This window comes from Electrophorus electricus, chromosome 15 (assembly GCF_013358815.1).
Source record: "Electrophorus electricus isolate fEleEle1 chromosome 15, fEleEle1.pri, whole genome shotgun sequence".
In the NCBI taxonomy this organism is placed as follows: domain Eukaryota; kingdom Metazoa; phylum Chordata; class Actinopteri; order Gymnotiformes; family Gymnotidae; genus Electrophorus; species Electrophorus electricus.
The window spans coordinates 5,587,116-5,600,910 of NC_049549.1; the positions used below are offsets into that span (position 1 = coordinate 5,587,116).

The 13,795-nt window shown below is 40.4% G+C and overlaps 1 protein-coding gene across 1 annotated transcript; it reads left to right on the top strand.

Annotated features, from left to right (window-relative positions):
* The first annotated feature begins 1,833 nt into the window (after positions 1 to 1,833).
* Positions 1,834 to 12,248, top strand: rxrga (retinoid x receptor, gamma a). Its single transcript, XM_027027551.2, has 10 exons — positions 1,834 to 1,954; positions 7,188 to 7,381; positions 8,248 to 8,371; positions 9,356 to 9,535; positions 9,822 to 9,982; positions 10,226 to 10,355; positions 10,730 to 10,862; positions 11,068 to 11,159; positions 11,357 to 11,462; positions 11,812 to 12,248. The coding sequence occupies exons 1-10, from the start codon at positions 1,927 to 1,929 to the stop codon at positions 11,957 to 11,959; spliced, it is 1,296 nt and encodes a 431-aa protein (XP_026883352.1). The 5' UTR covers positions 1,834 to 1,926; the 3' UTR covers positions 11,960 to 12,248.
* The last annotated feature ends 1,547 nt before the right edge of the window (positions 12,249 to 13,795 follow it).

Below are 13,795 nucleotides of genomic sequence, written 5' to 3' on the forward strand. Positions count from 1 at the left end.
AGGCTTTAAAATGTTAGGGCTAAGGGTTATTCTTTCCTTTTCTCTTAAGTGGGTTAATTTTATATGGTGTGAATTTCAGCATATGCTGTACCTCTAAACACATAGCCTCAAATAAATGAAATTAAATAACATGAACTGGATGGTATTATTAAGCTTTTCTGACCCTTTTCCCAAGTTCTCTAGAAGGTTTTTAGTATCGTAGTATATAATAAAAGTGCATGTTTTTGTGTAGTACTTAGCACTGCAGAAAGAACATGTATTTCAGAAAGAACATGTATTTTAGCGTAACTAGAGTAACAGAGCTCAGTCATTAGTACCATAAAGAAACACCATTGTTTGCCTTCTATTTGTGTGTGTGTGTGTGTGTGTGTGTGTGTGTGTGTGTGTGTGTGTGTGTGTGTGTGTGTGTGTGTGTGTGTGTGTGTGTATGTCAGCACCCTTGTCATAAAGCTGAGGGATAGCAGGTAATGGTCATTTCTCCTGCATGCGCTGTCTGCTGCAACTCTGCTGGGATAAGGCGAGAGCTACTCTGCTTTTAAGCACTGATGGATGGTTATGGGGCTGGCTCTCCGACACCAGCACCCCTCCACTAGCTATTGTTGTAAACAAATGGCAAGTTTAGACTTTTTTCCCCAAAGCTCCAGGGAAATGTGATAAGAAATCCTTTTAAAAAAGGGATTGCATTCTTTCCTGTTTTCTGTCCTACTGAACCACTGTATTGCTTAAGGAAACATTAAAATGGCCATCCTAACTGTCACAGTATCCATACAGTAGGTAGGCATATGGCACAAGGTAGTGCTCATGCTCTGGGACATGTGGCTTCATTAGAGAAAACGCTGCTTGATAAATTGTCCATTTAAGTCCCTTTTAAGACCATTTAAGATTGCACAAATTTACATTATCTAACAGGCGCCAAATGAGAATAGCCTTATTAGTGTGGAATGGGATGGAAGAGAGCTATTTTCTTGCTTAGCATAGCCCTATGTTCTTTTGTGGGCTGTTTTTACAGGGCCAGGAGTCTACCCGTTGTTCCCATGTGCCAGTAGAGCTTGAGACTTATTCTGTCTCCTCCTTAAACAGGAGTTCAACACTGTGAGTGCTGGTGACATCTGAATAACCTCGTGCGGTAACAGGAGCTCACCCTTGTGTGACCCCACACTCTGAAGGGAAGTCTTGGGGGGATTCCAAGGGGGTATTCGGACCTTTCACCAGCCTTGCAGGGACTGAATGGGCTGGAATTCTGGGAATTTCTTTCTTCTCAGATTCCTGAAAGCCAGTGCTGTGTAGTTCTTCCATTAAACAAAGACATAATCAGAAATTTACTGCAGCCCTGTGACCAATAGGATTCACTGTTTAGGAATAAATATTAATTGTGTACAGGGTCAACACAAACTGTTGTAACTGCTTTTAAGCAATTTTATATTTAATAGTTTGTGCTACTAAATGACTTAGAACATTGCATCTGTATCTTATTTAAACACATATAAAGCCCTAAGAATGCTGGTTGTGCTGTCTCACAATCCAAATGTTTTAACTTTCTTCTAGGCAAAAAAAAAAAAAAAAACATGAAAATTTGATTCTCAAGCTTAATGTAGTTTAGATTTAAAAAACAACAATGAATTTATGGTATCAATATCTGTAATCCTAATATACTAAAATTGTTAGTATAATAGCCTGCAATGGATCCTTTAGGAAATATTTTATATAAAGAATATTTATTTGTTTATTTTTTGTTTATAACTTTAAGTAATTTCCCTCTTAGGAATGTCACTGAGAGAATCCACCCCCTAGGCTGCCCCCCTCTAAGTGGACAGCAGCGATTCCTGAGTCAAACCGCGGGCAGCAGAAAGGAGATTCTGCCGCCTTGAACGGCACAACAGGACATTGTGGGGGGAAAACGCACGGCAATTACATTTTAGCGACGAAATGGATGATAATGATTACCTCCACATCGGTAAGTATTTTGTGTGTTTTTGTTTAGAGTCTCGGTTACCTGGCTGACTTATTTTTCTACTGTGTTTTTGGTTATTGTTCTCCATTAACGTAAGTGCAAGTATTTATTTATGTTCTCTCGCTCTCTTTGAATTCTTTCGCACGAGAGCCATAAATCCACTCTAGTTAAATTATCTGTGTAGTTGTGTCATGTGTATTGACTTGTAAGCTGTGGCAATACTGAACTCTGCAGGTGATTCTGTCTCTCAGTCAGGGTCAAGGGTTGGCACTTTTATTGCATTTAAGTAATTTATGGTCTCTCCATCTTGTGTCTTGTTAAATTGTTTGCCTACGGGGTCTTTACTAATGGATTTCATGGTAGAGCCGTATACTTTCGCTTTACTAGGCAGTTGAACTCGGTGACAGTTGCGCATATGTGCTTTCGAGGAAGTTTGGAGGATATTTTTTTCAGATCCAGCAACACGATCTGAGATTAGATTGTGAATTTAAAGGGATTGTCAGAGGCTTTCTGCAGTGTGTACTTATGCATGTAGCTAAACTAGATATCTCTACGACGATTATGGAACCATACAGATTAAAATATCAATTCCATCAGTTTTTGACCACCAAGAAAATGCTGTGGATGCATTATATATTGAACAGGCAAAAGAGTACAGCGAAATCCTGTTACAAAATACCAGAGACAGCAAATGTGTTAAAAATACACGTATTTAACTTTTTCGGAATTAAACTTCACATTTAAAAGATATTCAGTCCTCTTTGTAAAGCTGAAATGCAGGATGTATGTTTTTTCCTTTGGTGTCAACAGGAAAGATGAACGTCCACGTTAGTGTATTTAACACGGATACCGGGACCACGGTGTAGTCACTAGATAAAAATGTCACTGTGCCAGTAAGCTGCAAGCCTTACTCCGTGCACAATTAGAGCAAAGTCCATTATGTCTCAGTTAATAACAACACGCCATGCCCTCACAGAGTGTGCAAGGCAGGGATCTCGGCACCCGTCCGTCTTTGACCCAGCCCTGGGGGCTTACCTCCAGTGTTGAAAGACATCTGCAGATGTTAACCAGTCCTATACCTACATGGCAGTTAGCCCAACACTTGATGTGAAAGCAAATCTTGCCATGAAGCATACTCAAAGCCAGGTCTCAGAGGTTTATGTGTAAAACAGGACAAGGTGCAGCAAAGTTTAGCCTTTTCCCTGATTTAACATAGTAGAGTCAACCTGTCAGCTAATTTCTAAGCCTTCTGTGAGCTGGAGTTACAGCCTTGGCTGGACGAGATGAAAATATCATTTTTCTACATGTTTTAAGTTAAAGTGCTAATTACATTTACAGTTTTATTTCAGTTTTGTTGCTGTCGTTTTGTTTTGTTTCATATAAATCTTTTATTGCACACTGCATTTTTCCAATCTTATCAAAACTATACCATCAAGCATATTTTAAAACTAAACAGTGTTTGGTAAAGAGTGTTGGTACATCCTCATTTACTTTTGTGCAATAGGTGTAGGCCAGGAAATACACTTATAGTGAACTAATTCTCATTTTGCCCTTAACTTCATCATCTCATTTCATTTCCCTTCTCACAAAACCGGCACAGTCAGTCAAGGCAAGCAGTAGTCACAGAGAAATTGAAATTGCCTAATAATTACTCAACATGTACACGTAGCATGGAATAGTTGCTTAAATGTGTTGCATACAAGATGTAGTGAAACAATGACAGTAACAGTAACAGTGATGACTTATTCTTAATCAGACACTATTTCCTGGGCATGTCAGTATGTCATGGTGTAACCTATCTGCCAGCCTCTAATGACGTGAATGGTTTTCTGCAGATAAGCAAGTTGGGCACCTCTGCTTTACCCGCATCTCAAGTTTCCTTTTCAGTGACATACTACTTGTCATGGTGCGTAACATCATCCCAGGGGTCATGCCATGGTACATTCATTAACACTTGCCATTTCTCATTTCTTCTTCCCTGAAACCATTTGCTCTACCTAATTAGGGCACTGATGTGCATTATCATGTCCATTTGAAGCATGCAATAGGCATGATGAAAGTGTGCTTTCGCATGCCAGTGACAGCCATGAGACCTCCTGACATCACATAACATCTCTGTCCTCTGGAACAGAGTGTGCTCAGACGCCCACAGCACCATTAGAATTACTAGATTGGCAGCATCCTAATCACTGCATTAGGAAAGTCCAGTGATGTTTTAGCCTGCTGGTGTCCTGTTTATCAAAATCAAGTGACACACCATTGAACATCACTATCGGGCATTTGTATTCAGTTTTTCAGCCATAACTGCACTGGGTCAACTAGCATAGTGAAAACTCTCTTTATGTATTGAAAAACATGGTTTAGTGAAAAACATTGCTAACAGTGAAAGCAAACAGCATTATGCAAAATTATGTTATGCAAAATAACATAATTTCAGTTGGTATCTGTTAGCATTATGCCTATGACATCATGGTAATTGGGAGTACTAGCTTCATTCACTGATTGCAGTAGAATTCTCCTGAGGACACATGTTAAACTAACACATTATGCAGCACATTAGACAAAGATTTTCCTAAAACTGACAAACTAGTCTATAGTCCAGTGTTATAGCAGAGAGCTGAGCTCACATTACAGCAGTCACTTCAGAGGAGCAGATAGAAGGCCAGTGTTGTGTCTTTTGTGTCAAGAGGCTATTCTCTGTTGCTTATGGACAGGATTGGAAGTTGAAGTGGAGACATTGAGTTCTGCCCCCCATTGTCAAAGACTGTCCTAATGTGTCCTCCTTACCCAGTTACAACACTGGTCTTGTATATGTGTGTGTGTGTGTGTGTGTGTGTGTTCAAGGATGTGAAGGAATGTACTTTACAGTAGTGCTACTTTGTAGACTTGAGTTTAGATTAATTGAGCTGAGTTGAGTTTAGATTAGTTGAGTTAAAATACAATGTTGTTATTGATCCTGTATAAAGTAGTTGTAATATCCACTTACTAAACTGTATATTGTAAATGTAACAAGTGAATATTAGTGACATCCATTAATTATATGTTCCACATTATGGGCATTAACACCAGTGTAACCGTATCAAGCTTTTAGAAATCAAATCACTGGAAATAAGGCACAGCTTGTTTTTGTCTACTGATTTTCTGCACAGGTTTCCTCAATTTCAGAAGTGGATGAACAAAATCTCAAGACTCAACTTACCATCATTTAATAAGGCTTTTGTGATGGATGAATTTAACCTGGTGTTCTGTGTCGTTTAACTTGCACCTATATCACCTATATACACATGAATATACAGTTTGTGTACACTATGTATCATAGTACATAATATCTAATCTCCCCCCCTACCCCCATAGATCTGTCATTATTGTTGAAACCAGTACACTGCACCTGGTCCCAAAGTGCAGATTTTCTCAGAAACGTTTTTCAGTTTGACTTTTTAGATGTCCATCAACCTAATGATGAGCTTTAGGTGCCAGTGTCCTCATTTTTTAATTTACCTTAATGCATCAGTATCTTTTTCAGTCTGTCTATTCAATCATAAAAAATAACAACATGAATGACTGAAGCTGTATGTTCAATTCTGTAAATGTGAGGTAAAACTCAGCGAAAGAGTAGAGAAAACAGACTAGTATGCGTTTTATCAGCAGACCTGTTTGAGAGCAGTGAGAGGAGCTCACCTCCAGATGTAACCTTTGCCCCATGCCCCCAGTTTAGGAGTATAGGTCAACTGCGGGACCCCATAACTATCAGCAGAGACTAGTTAAAGTTGTATTGGAAGGGGTTCTTTGGCTATTGTAATGTGAAAAGCTTTCTGTTCTAAAAGTGTGAAGACAGTAAACAGAATATAGAATAATTTATGCACCTTTTTTGCTGGATTTTTTCAGCTTAGATAACTTCAGAAGCTCTAATGGCAGGAAGATATTTATATTACAGTATAGCCAAAACAAGTTAACTCATCGGCCTCAAAATTTACGTGACCACACATATTCCTCACACAGACTAGGATGAGCTATACTCAATACTGATGATATATATCATAGAGTGAGAGAGAGAGACACGGGATTGATACTCTATATACTGTATATAGTACATTTACACTTCACAAAATGTATTCATTTATTTTACTAAGTGAAAATATGCTGAAGTGCAACATTGTGCTTTCTTATTGTTGGAATGTTCTATTGTTAGAGTGCTATTTTAGTACAAACACTTTGTGCTTCCACTGCTTCTAAATTGAGCTCCTGTTTTTTTTATTGCAAATATGTGGTAGTGTAAATGTTTGTTTTTTTTAGTAGATGAAATTCTCACACACACACACACGCACAAAAAAAAAGAAAGAAAGAAAGAAATGGTGCCAAACAGGAAATCCTGTATTGTTCTGCTCTGGCATTAGAACGCACAGCCTTCTAGTAGGGTAATGGTAGAGAAGGCCATGCAACTGTGATAGCATGTTTGTACTGTAGGAGCTATGGGTATGCTGGGTCTGAGTGAGAAGTGTGTTTGTGTATGCTCCAGTTGAGGCCCTGTTCTGTACCTGCTGTAACATCATCATCATCATCATCATCATCATCCTCACTCTGAATTTTCGAACAAAGATTGCGACATACTGAGTGTTGTTTGAAAGCCTGAGACATGCAGGAACATAAAGAGCTCTGTGCTGCAGCAGTTCCTCAGGTTTTAAAGTTGGCAGTGTGTGCATGTGTTTGCTTGTATAAAGGTGAGATAAGGGGGGGCTCCTTCCTGCTGGAGGACCCGTGCTGTGATTAGCCCACATGCTGGCACTCTGTGAAATGTGAGCCCAGCTGTGGTCATTTGTATGCCCCTAGCAAACTTGCACATGCACACACGGCTCGCACATGCCAGTACATCTCAGTTTCTTCAGGAAGATGCCTGTTTGGAGTCTGTCAGATAAGGAGCTCCCACAGGTCACAGCTGTAGGTTTTCAGAAATCTGCAAAGATCACTAAAGATAATAACAGTCATTGTGTTTCTGATTTCATCCAAATTAGTTATGATCAAATGTGGCATGCGGGTGCAGAGTCATACTGACCACCTCTTTGGTTTCTTACTGGGTGCAACTTGCAGACAGCATCCCCCATTGACCCTATCTCTGTGTCCTGACTGGATGCAGCTTGTAGCCAGTAACTCCACAGACCTCTCTTTCTGAGCACTGATTGGACACAGTGTACGAACAACAACCCCCATTGACCCTTCTTTCTCTGCATTCTGATTCTAGGCTCCTCAGTGCTGGTCAACCACAGTCACCAGAGGCCCCTGGCCTCCCAGCCCCCGATTGCCTCCATGGTGACCCACCTGCACCCATCTGTTATCAGCAGCCTAGGACCGCCCTACACTATCATCACATCTTCATCACTGAGCTCATCGGCCTCCTCCATGACCAGTACACCCAGTGTGGGCTACAGTCCTCAGGTGCCCCCCCCTTCCCGCACACACATAAAACAAGCTGTTGTGTAGGGGATCATAGAAGATAATGTATAAAACAATATCAGATGTACACTAACTGGTCACTTCATTAGATTCACATATTCTGTAGCTGTACCTATAGGCTACCAATCTTTTTTTTTTTCAGATCTGTGTGCTCAGATGTTTGAACTAATTATAACTTGTTTTATTCTTGGCACAGGATGTACTGTGCTTCCAATTAACTGCTTCACAAACAACCTGTTTTGAAAACATGGTAGTTCTGAATGTTTTATGTATGTACATGCAGTAAAATGCATAAACATCGATTTAAGCAGAATTCATAATTGTTTGCATAAAGAGTATTTACAAGTATCCACAAAACACCTGTCATTTGGTCAGAACCAGTTCAATTAATAAAGAATGAAGCAATTTGTGCAAGGTCCAGGACTCAGGTATACTCAGAATTTGACTTCAGCTAACCACAGAGTACGACTGTGGTGCCAGCAGTGCTGAATTACATTTTACAAGTGACGTTAAAATGTATATTAGTGTATTTGGTAGCTACAGATTAAGAGTAGGTGTATCCATATTAGTTTACAGTTCGTTATTCCATACTGGACTTTTTTTTTTTTTTTTTTTTTTGAATTGATCGATTATTGCCATCTAGTGGATTAAGGCAGGATTACACAAAACACTTGCTTTTCACATTTTCTAAGATTGCGTGAAATCATCTTATCATGTGGTCACTCTTACGAGCGCTTATTAAATAGCTGATGTGTAGAAAAAAAATCACAGCACTAGTGGAACGTTTCCCTTTGAAACGTTGTGCTGATACCCCTAAATAATGCCTAATTCTTTCCCTTCCTCAACAGATGAGCCATCTAAGCAGTTCCGAGGATGTGAAGAACAGTAACAGCAGTTTTAGAAGCTATCAGTGCATCAGTCCAGGCTCCCTGTCCAAACACATCTGTGCCATCTGTGGAGATCGCTCCTCAGGTAATCTCTGCATAACACCATGAGCAGCATGGTGGCTTGGTGGTTAGCATGTTTGTCTCTCAGCACTAAGCTCTTGGGTCTGAGTCTCTATCTGGGTGGAGTTTCCATGTTCTCCCTGTGTCTGTGTGGGTTTCCTCTGGGGTCTCTGGTTTCCTCTCACAGTCCAAAAATATGGAGGTTATGTTAGATTGGATACTATAAATTGTCCTGTATGAATGTGACCAGTGTGTGTAGGTATCTCTGTGTGTGTGAGAATGTGTGCATGTATGTCCAGTGATGGTTGGTGCTCTGTCCTGGTCTTAGCCTCCTCCCCTTCCTGTTCAGTTGCCCAGGGGGATATGGTTTCTGACTGAGAGTACGCTTTGCACATTCTGTTAAGAGTATGCTTTGTGCATTTCATTGTTGTGTGAGTGATTGTAAAAGCTGATATATGTCTGTGAAGTGACCTTGATTTTGAGAAAGGTGCTTTATAAATGTAACTAATAATAATAAAGTTAGCATGTCATCTAATTCAACCTGCCCTAAATGAACATTGAAGTCAGGGTAGTACATAAATGTTTAGGAAGACTCGACAGATATACATGGCGTATGCTTCTTTCTTTAGAGAATTCAACTCTATTATCAACCAGTATAGGCAGGTATAGAGTATACCAGACAGTATAGTTTGTGATATTAGCCATAGGTTATGACCACAACTGCTGAACATTTTGGGGGTGATGGATCACTCTCAGTCCAATACAATTGTATCAGCTCAACACCAACAACGTCACAATAATTGACAGTGTTAATACTGTACAAAGAATGGGCTGCCATTCGAATGCCATGCCGTGTAACTAGCTGCAGTGTGTAATTGTACACCTAAATTCACCTATAAGTATACCTAATAAGTCGCTAGTGAGTGTAAGTTCAAAATGGGTCTTCCCAGTGAAGTAACTAGGGAGTGCAGGATCTTAATAATGTGATTTATCCTCATGTAATGTCCAGGAAAGCACTATGGGGTGTACAGTTGTGAAGGCTGCAAGGGCTTCTTCAAGAGAACAGTCCGGAAGGACCTGACGTACATGTGCCGGGACAGCAAGGAGTGTCTAATAGACAAGCGTCAGAGGAACCGCTGCCAGTACTGTCGCTACCAGAAGTGCCTGGCCATGGGTATGAAGAGGGAGGGTGAGTGAAAGGGCTCAGACAGACTTGACAGAATAAACTTGACAGGGTTATTTTTGCCTTTATGTGACTAAAATTCATTTATTGTTGAAATGGTTAGAATTACCAATTGTACAGTACAGTAACCAGTGTACAGTATACCCAGCCCACAAATACATTTTGAAAGTTAACAGTTGGTTGAAAAGGTGTTAGTAAATGAGGCCAATGAATACATTAGTTTGCCTCTTCAGGCATGTAAGTATGGTGAACGTAATTTCACACAGTTCTAATCGTCTGTCGGTGTGTGTAGCTGTGCAGGAAGAGAGGCAACGAGGACGAGACAAGAGTGATAGTGAAGTTGACTCCAGCAGCAGTTTAAACGAGGACATGCCGGTCGAGAAGATTCTAGATGCCGAATTAGCCGTGGAGCCGAAAACAGAGGCATACATACACTCTAATGCGGGCAACTCAGTAAGTGACCGTTCCACATCTTTTAATAAGCAACATCTCTAAATCTCTTCTTACTATCACAGCCAACTGTCAGTTTCACTTGTCTATGTAGTGACATTTTCTTTGCTGGTTTTACCATGCCACTGACGTATTTTACCATATTTAGTCTCTACACCAGCCATGTAGCCAGATATTACAGATAGTCCAGATAGCTTTGTCCTTTGGCTCTTATTTCACACATGGTCATCTGTCTGTGTCGCACAGACCAATGACCCCGTGACCAACATCTGCCAGGCAGCTGATAAGCAGCTCTTCACTCTGGTGGAGTGGGCCAAGCGCGTCCCCCACTTCTCTCAGTTATCCCTGGACGACCAGGTCATCCTCCTTCGTGCAGGTCAGTAAGGCTTCAGCACACAGATCATATGATTACAACTGATCTGTTTACTATACAGCAATCCATTTAGTTGAGAGTACAGCTGGACATCACTGCAGTGTGCTTATGTGCATGGGCTAGTATGACTGAAAAATCTCAAAAATGTGTACCAGCATAACAGAGTATACAAGAATAGTAAGGATAGCAACAGGTGGAGAAAAGGTGATTTCTGAAATCTTTACAGTAAGAGTTTTTTGTTAAAGATCTATTTAGATTTAGAGTTATTTGTCTAAAGTAGCACATGAATCATTGCACATCCTTATGATAGCAATACTTAGTATGTGTGTGTGTGTGTGTGTGTGTGTGTGTGTGTGTGTGTGTGTGTTTGTACCTAGGCTGGAATGAACTCCTCATCGCCTCCTTCTCTCATCGCTCGGTAACAGTGAGGGATGGCATTGTGCTCGCCACTGGCCTGCATGTGCACCGCAGCAGTGCCCACAGCGCAGGGGTGGGCTCGATCTTCGACAGGTCCGAACCCACCCACCATCCCACTCCCTCCCCCTCGCTTAACATAAACCACGTCATACCCACCAGCCCCTCAGATCACCATATTTCCTTCAGATTCTGATCTATGATCAGACACTTAATTGCAGGCAAAGGGTGGTTGGTTGAATGTATCTACTGTCTGATTTTTCTGGTGTCTGAGTTCGTCTGATTCCTGACTGCACTTCAGGGTGCTCTCTGAGCTGGTGTCTAAGATGAAGGACATGCACATGGACAAGACTGAGCTAGGCTGCCTTAGAGCCATCGTGCTCTTCAACCCAGGTACATTTTAGCTCTCAGTTGTATCCAGACACTCTCTACAGACTGATTTCCACTATATACCTGTTACTGTTCACTGTTAATTCACTATTCACTGAAATTTTTCATTTTGTTATGCTGAATTAAGCTGAATTCCAGACCCATCATGTGTCACAGAAGAAATAGATGTTTTTTGTGTTGTTTCTGAATGTAACCCATAGATGCTAAAGGGCTGTCAAGTCCATCTGAGGTGGAGGCACTGAGGGAAAAGGTGTATGCCTCACTGGAGTCCTATACCAAGTACAAATACCCAGAGCAGCCAGGCAGGTGAGGGCCAGGCATGAGTCCTGTAACACTGCTTCTGAACACTTGCCTTCAACAGCCTCTTGATTATACAGTTATAGTCTAGTCATCGTGAAATACGAGCGTTTACCCATTTAAATTATTGGGTTGTTTTTTTTTCAAACTGCAAAATAGATGAGAGAATGTCTGAAGCTTTATGCGTAAAGTGCAACCAGCGTGTCAAATGGCTGAACGCAGCGACTGAACTTTTTCAAACTTTGAGTGATCCTGTTTCCTGTGTTTTACTTGTTTGACTTTTACTGACTACAGCCTTGGCTCTGTTACACAAGTTCATGGGGTGCTTTGGCTGTTTTTTGTGAACCGTTTGCTGCAGGTTTGCCAAGCTTCTGCTGCGGCTTCCCGCTCTGCGCTCCATAGGCCTGAAGTGCCTGGAGCATCTCTTCTTCTTCAAGCTCATTGGAGACACGCCCATAGACACCTTTCTGATGGAGATGCTCGAAGTGCCTCACCAAATCACATGACACCATTGGTGTCCCTGTAAATACTCACCCCAAATACCCTCCTTTGCACAAATCCACCCCAGAGTAACAGAGATTCTTGTTCTTGCTTTTTTTTTACTTCAGTGTAAAATATGGTTTGTAATGGCATTTTGAGAGTAAGATTCAAAGTATTGTAAACTTTGATTTTGTAAATAGATTTGTATCAATTATGATACCAATGACATAACGCAGTATGTTCAATGGAAACCTGTACTAAACTATACTAAAAGTCACTGCCATGTATTTTATAATGCTCCATTAAAATAAAGTTGTTCTAAATGCCATTATGTGGTTTGTAGTTCTTAAGACACTTGTTAGTTGTAAGCATGTGAAGTCTAGAGAATTATTACTGTGTTTGTACATTCACCCAATATTTTCCCAATAATATGATTCAACGTGTTATTTTCCTTAAAAGCAGCGATTTATTTTAATCTCAAACACTATTAATGTTCCATAAAACTAAGAGTTTCTGTTTGGGCTAGTCAATAACACAAAAACAAAGCCTCCCACAGCCCCTAAAATCTTTCAGTAAATGAACAAGTTTGAAAGAGGCTGCAACAGTTTTCCTGTACTGTAAGACCATAGATTGTATATAGTCTTTGTAAAACAGAACTTTTGCAAATAGGAATATGTGAATTTTTGTGTTAGTCCTGTGTCTTGTTTCTTATTTAGTATTTTGACGACGCATCGGGCCGCAATCGGTGGAAAAGAAGAGGTCTGAGCCGTCCTCAAGCTGCAGCGCCCGCTCCAAACCAAAGCAGCGCCTGCAGACAAAGAGCTCAGCGACCAAACCGCTTATGTGCCAAAGCTGAGCGCAGACTGACACAAACAAAAGCCGCACGCCTACGCTCACTGAGAGAGTAGGATGGCGATAGACCATATAAGATAGACCCACCAGCTCTCTTTACACTTCAGGTTCGTTACGTTTTCCCCCGCACTTCTAAATAACCACATATTTAGGGAACTTCTTTGTGTCTATGTGACTGCGTTCCGACGAACGGTTCCATTACAGGTGAATTGAACCGTGCACAGTAGCCTGCATATTGCCTGTATAAATAAATGGCGTGTAATGAAATAATTCTAGTAAAAGGATACTTAAGTATTTTTATATTATTCTGTGTTTACTTCAGTCAAGTGAATGAGATTTTGCTCGGCTCATACTTGAATAAAACATTTTCGAGAGCTTTACACTCTTGGGAAATGTATCTTGAGTTCTGCTATAGTATTGATACACTTTTAATTGACGATTTCAATCTTTTTTCATCTGTTGTAGGGTAAGCAATACGATTTTGTAAACTTCAAAAAAAGAACAACAAAATACTGGCACAGACCAAGCTGATGAACACGTGTCTGGTCTGAAGCTGTATCCTCAGTAGCATTCAGCCAATTGGCGAAAGTCGTGGTCAGAACAGGCGTAATAAATGCTCAGTACAGTGTGTTCCTAGGTGTGGCAGGCTACATTTTCACCAGAAAGACATTACCTCAGTAGAAACGAATTCCCACAAAGCGGATGTCTTCCCTCTCGCTTACGTTTGTTCTTTAAATGCTGCCGTTTTACTGCATCAGTAAAATGTACAGTAAAAAAAAGTAGTTTGCTGGACCACACTTAGGAAAATGGCATGCAGTTCTGTTGGTTGTAATTATTTACAATCTTCATTTTATGTAATTACAGTGACTCACTTCTACTGATATTATTTTTCTCTTAATAAATGCAACTATCGGTTGATTGAGCTGGTTCTTATTCTAAACATAACCTATGAATTAATATTATTTCGAAGTTGTAGTTGAAAATGCATTTTTTTTTAAATAAACTGCTAC

Bases quoted from the DNA above. Each gene is read 5' to 3' on its own strand.
- rxrga (XM_027027551.2), top strand. From the start codon at position 1,927: ATGGATGATAATGATTACCTCCACATCG. The intron at 9,536-9,821 runs GTGAGTGAAAGG...CGGTGTGTGTAG, and splicing joins CATGGGTATGAAGAGGGAGG to CTGTGCAGGAAGAGAGGCAA. The intron at 11,463-11,811 runs GTGAGGGCCAGG...CGTTTGCTGCAG, and splicing joins TACCCAGAGCAGCCAGGCAG to GTTTGCCAAGCTTCTGCTGC.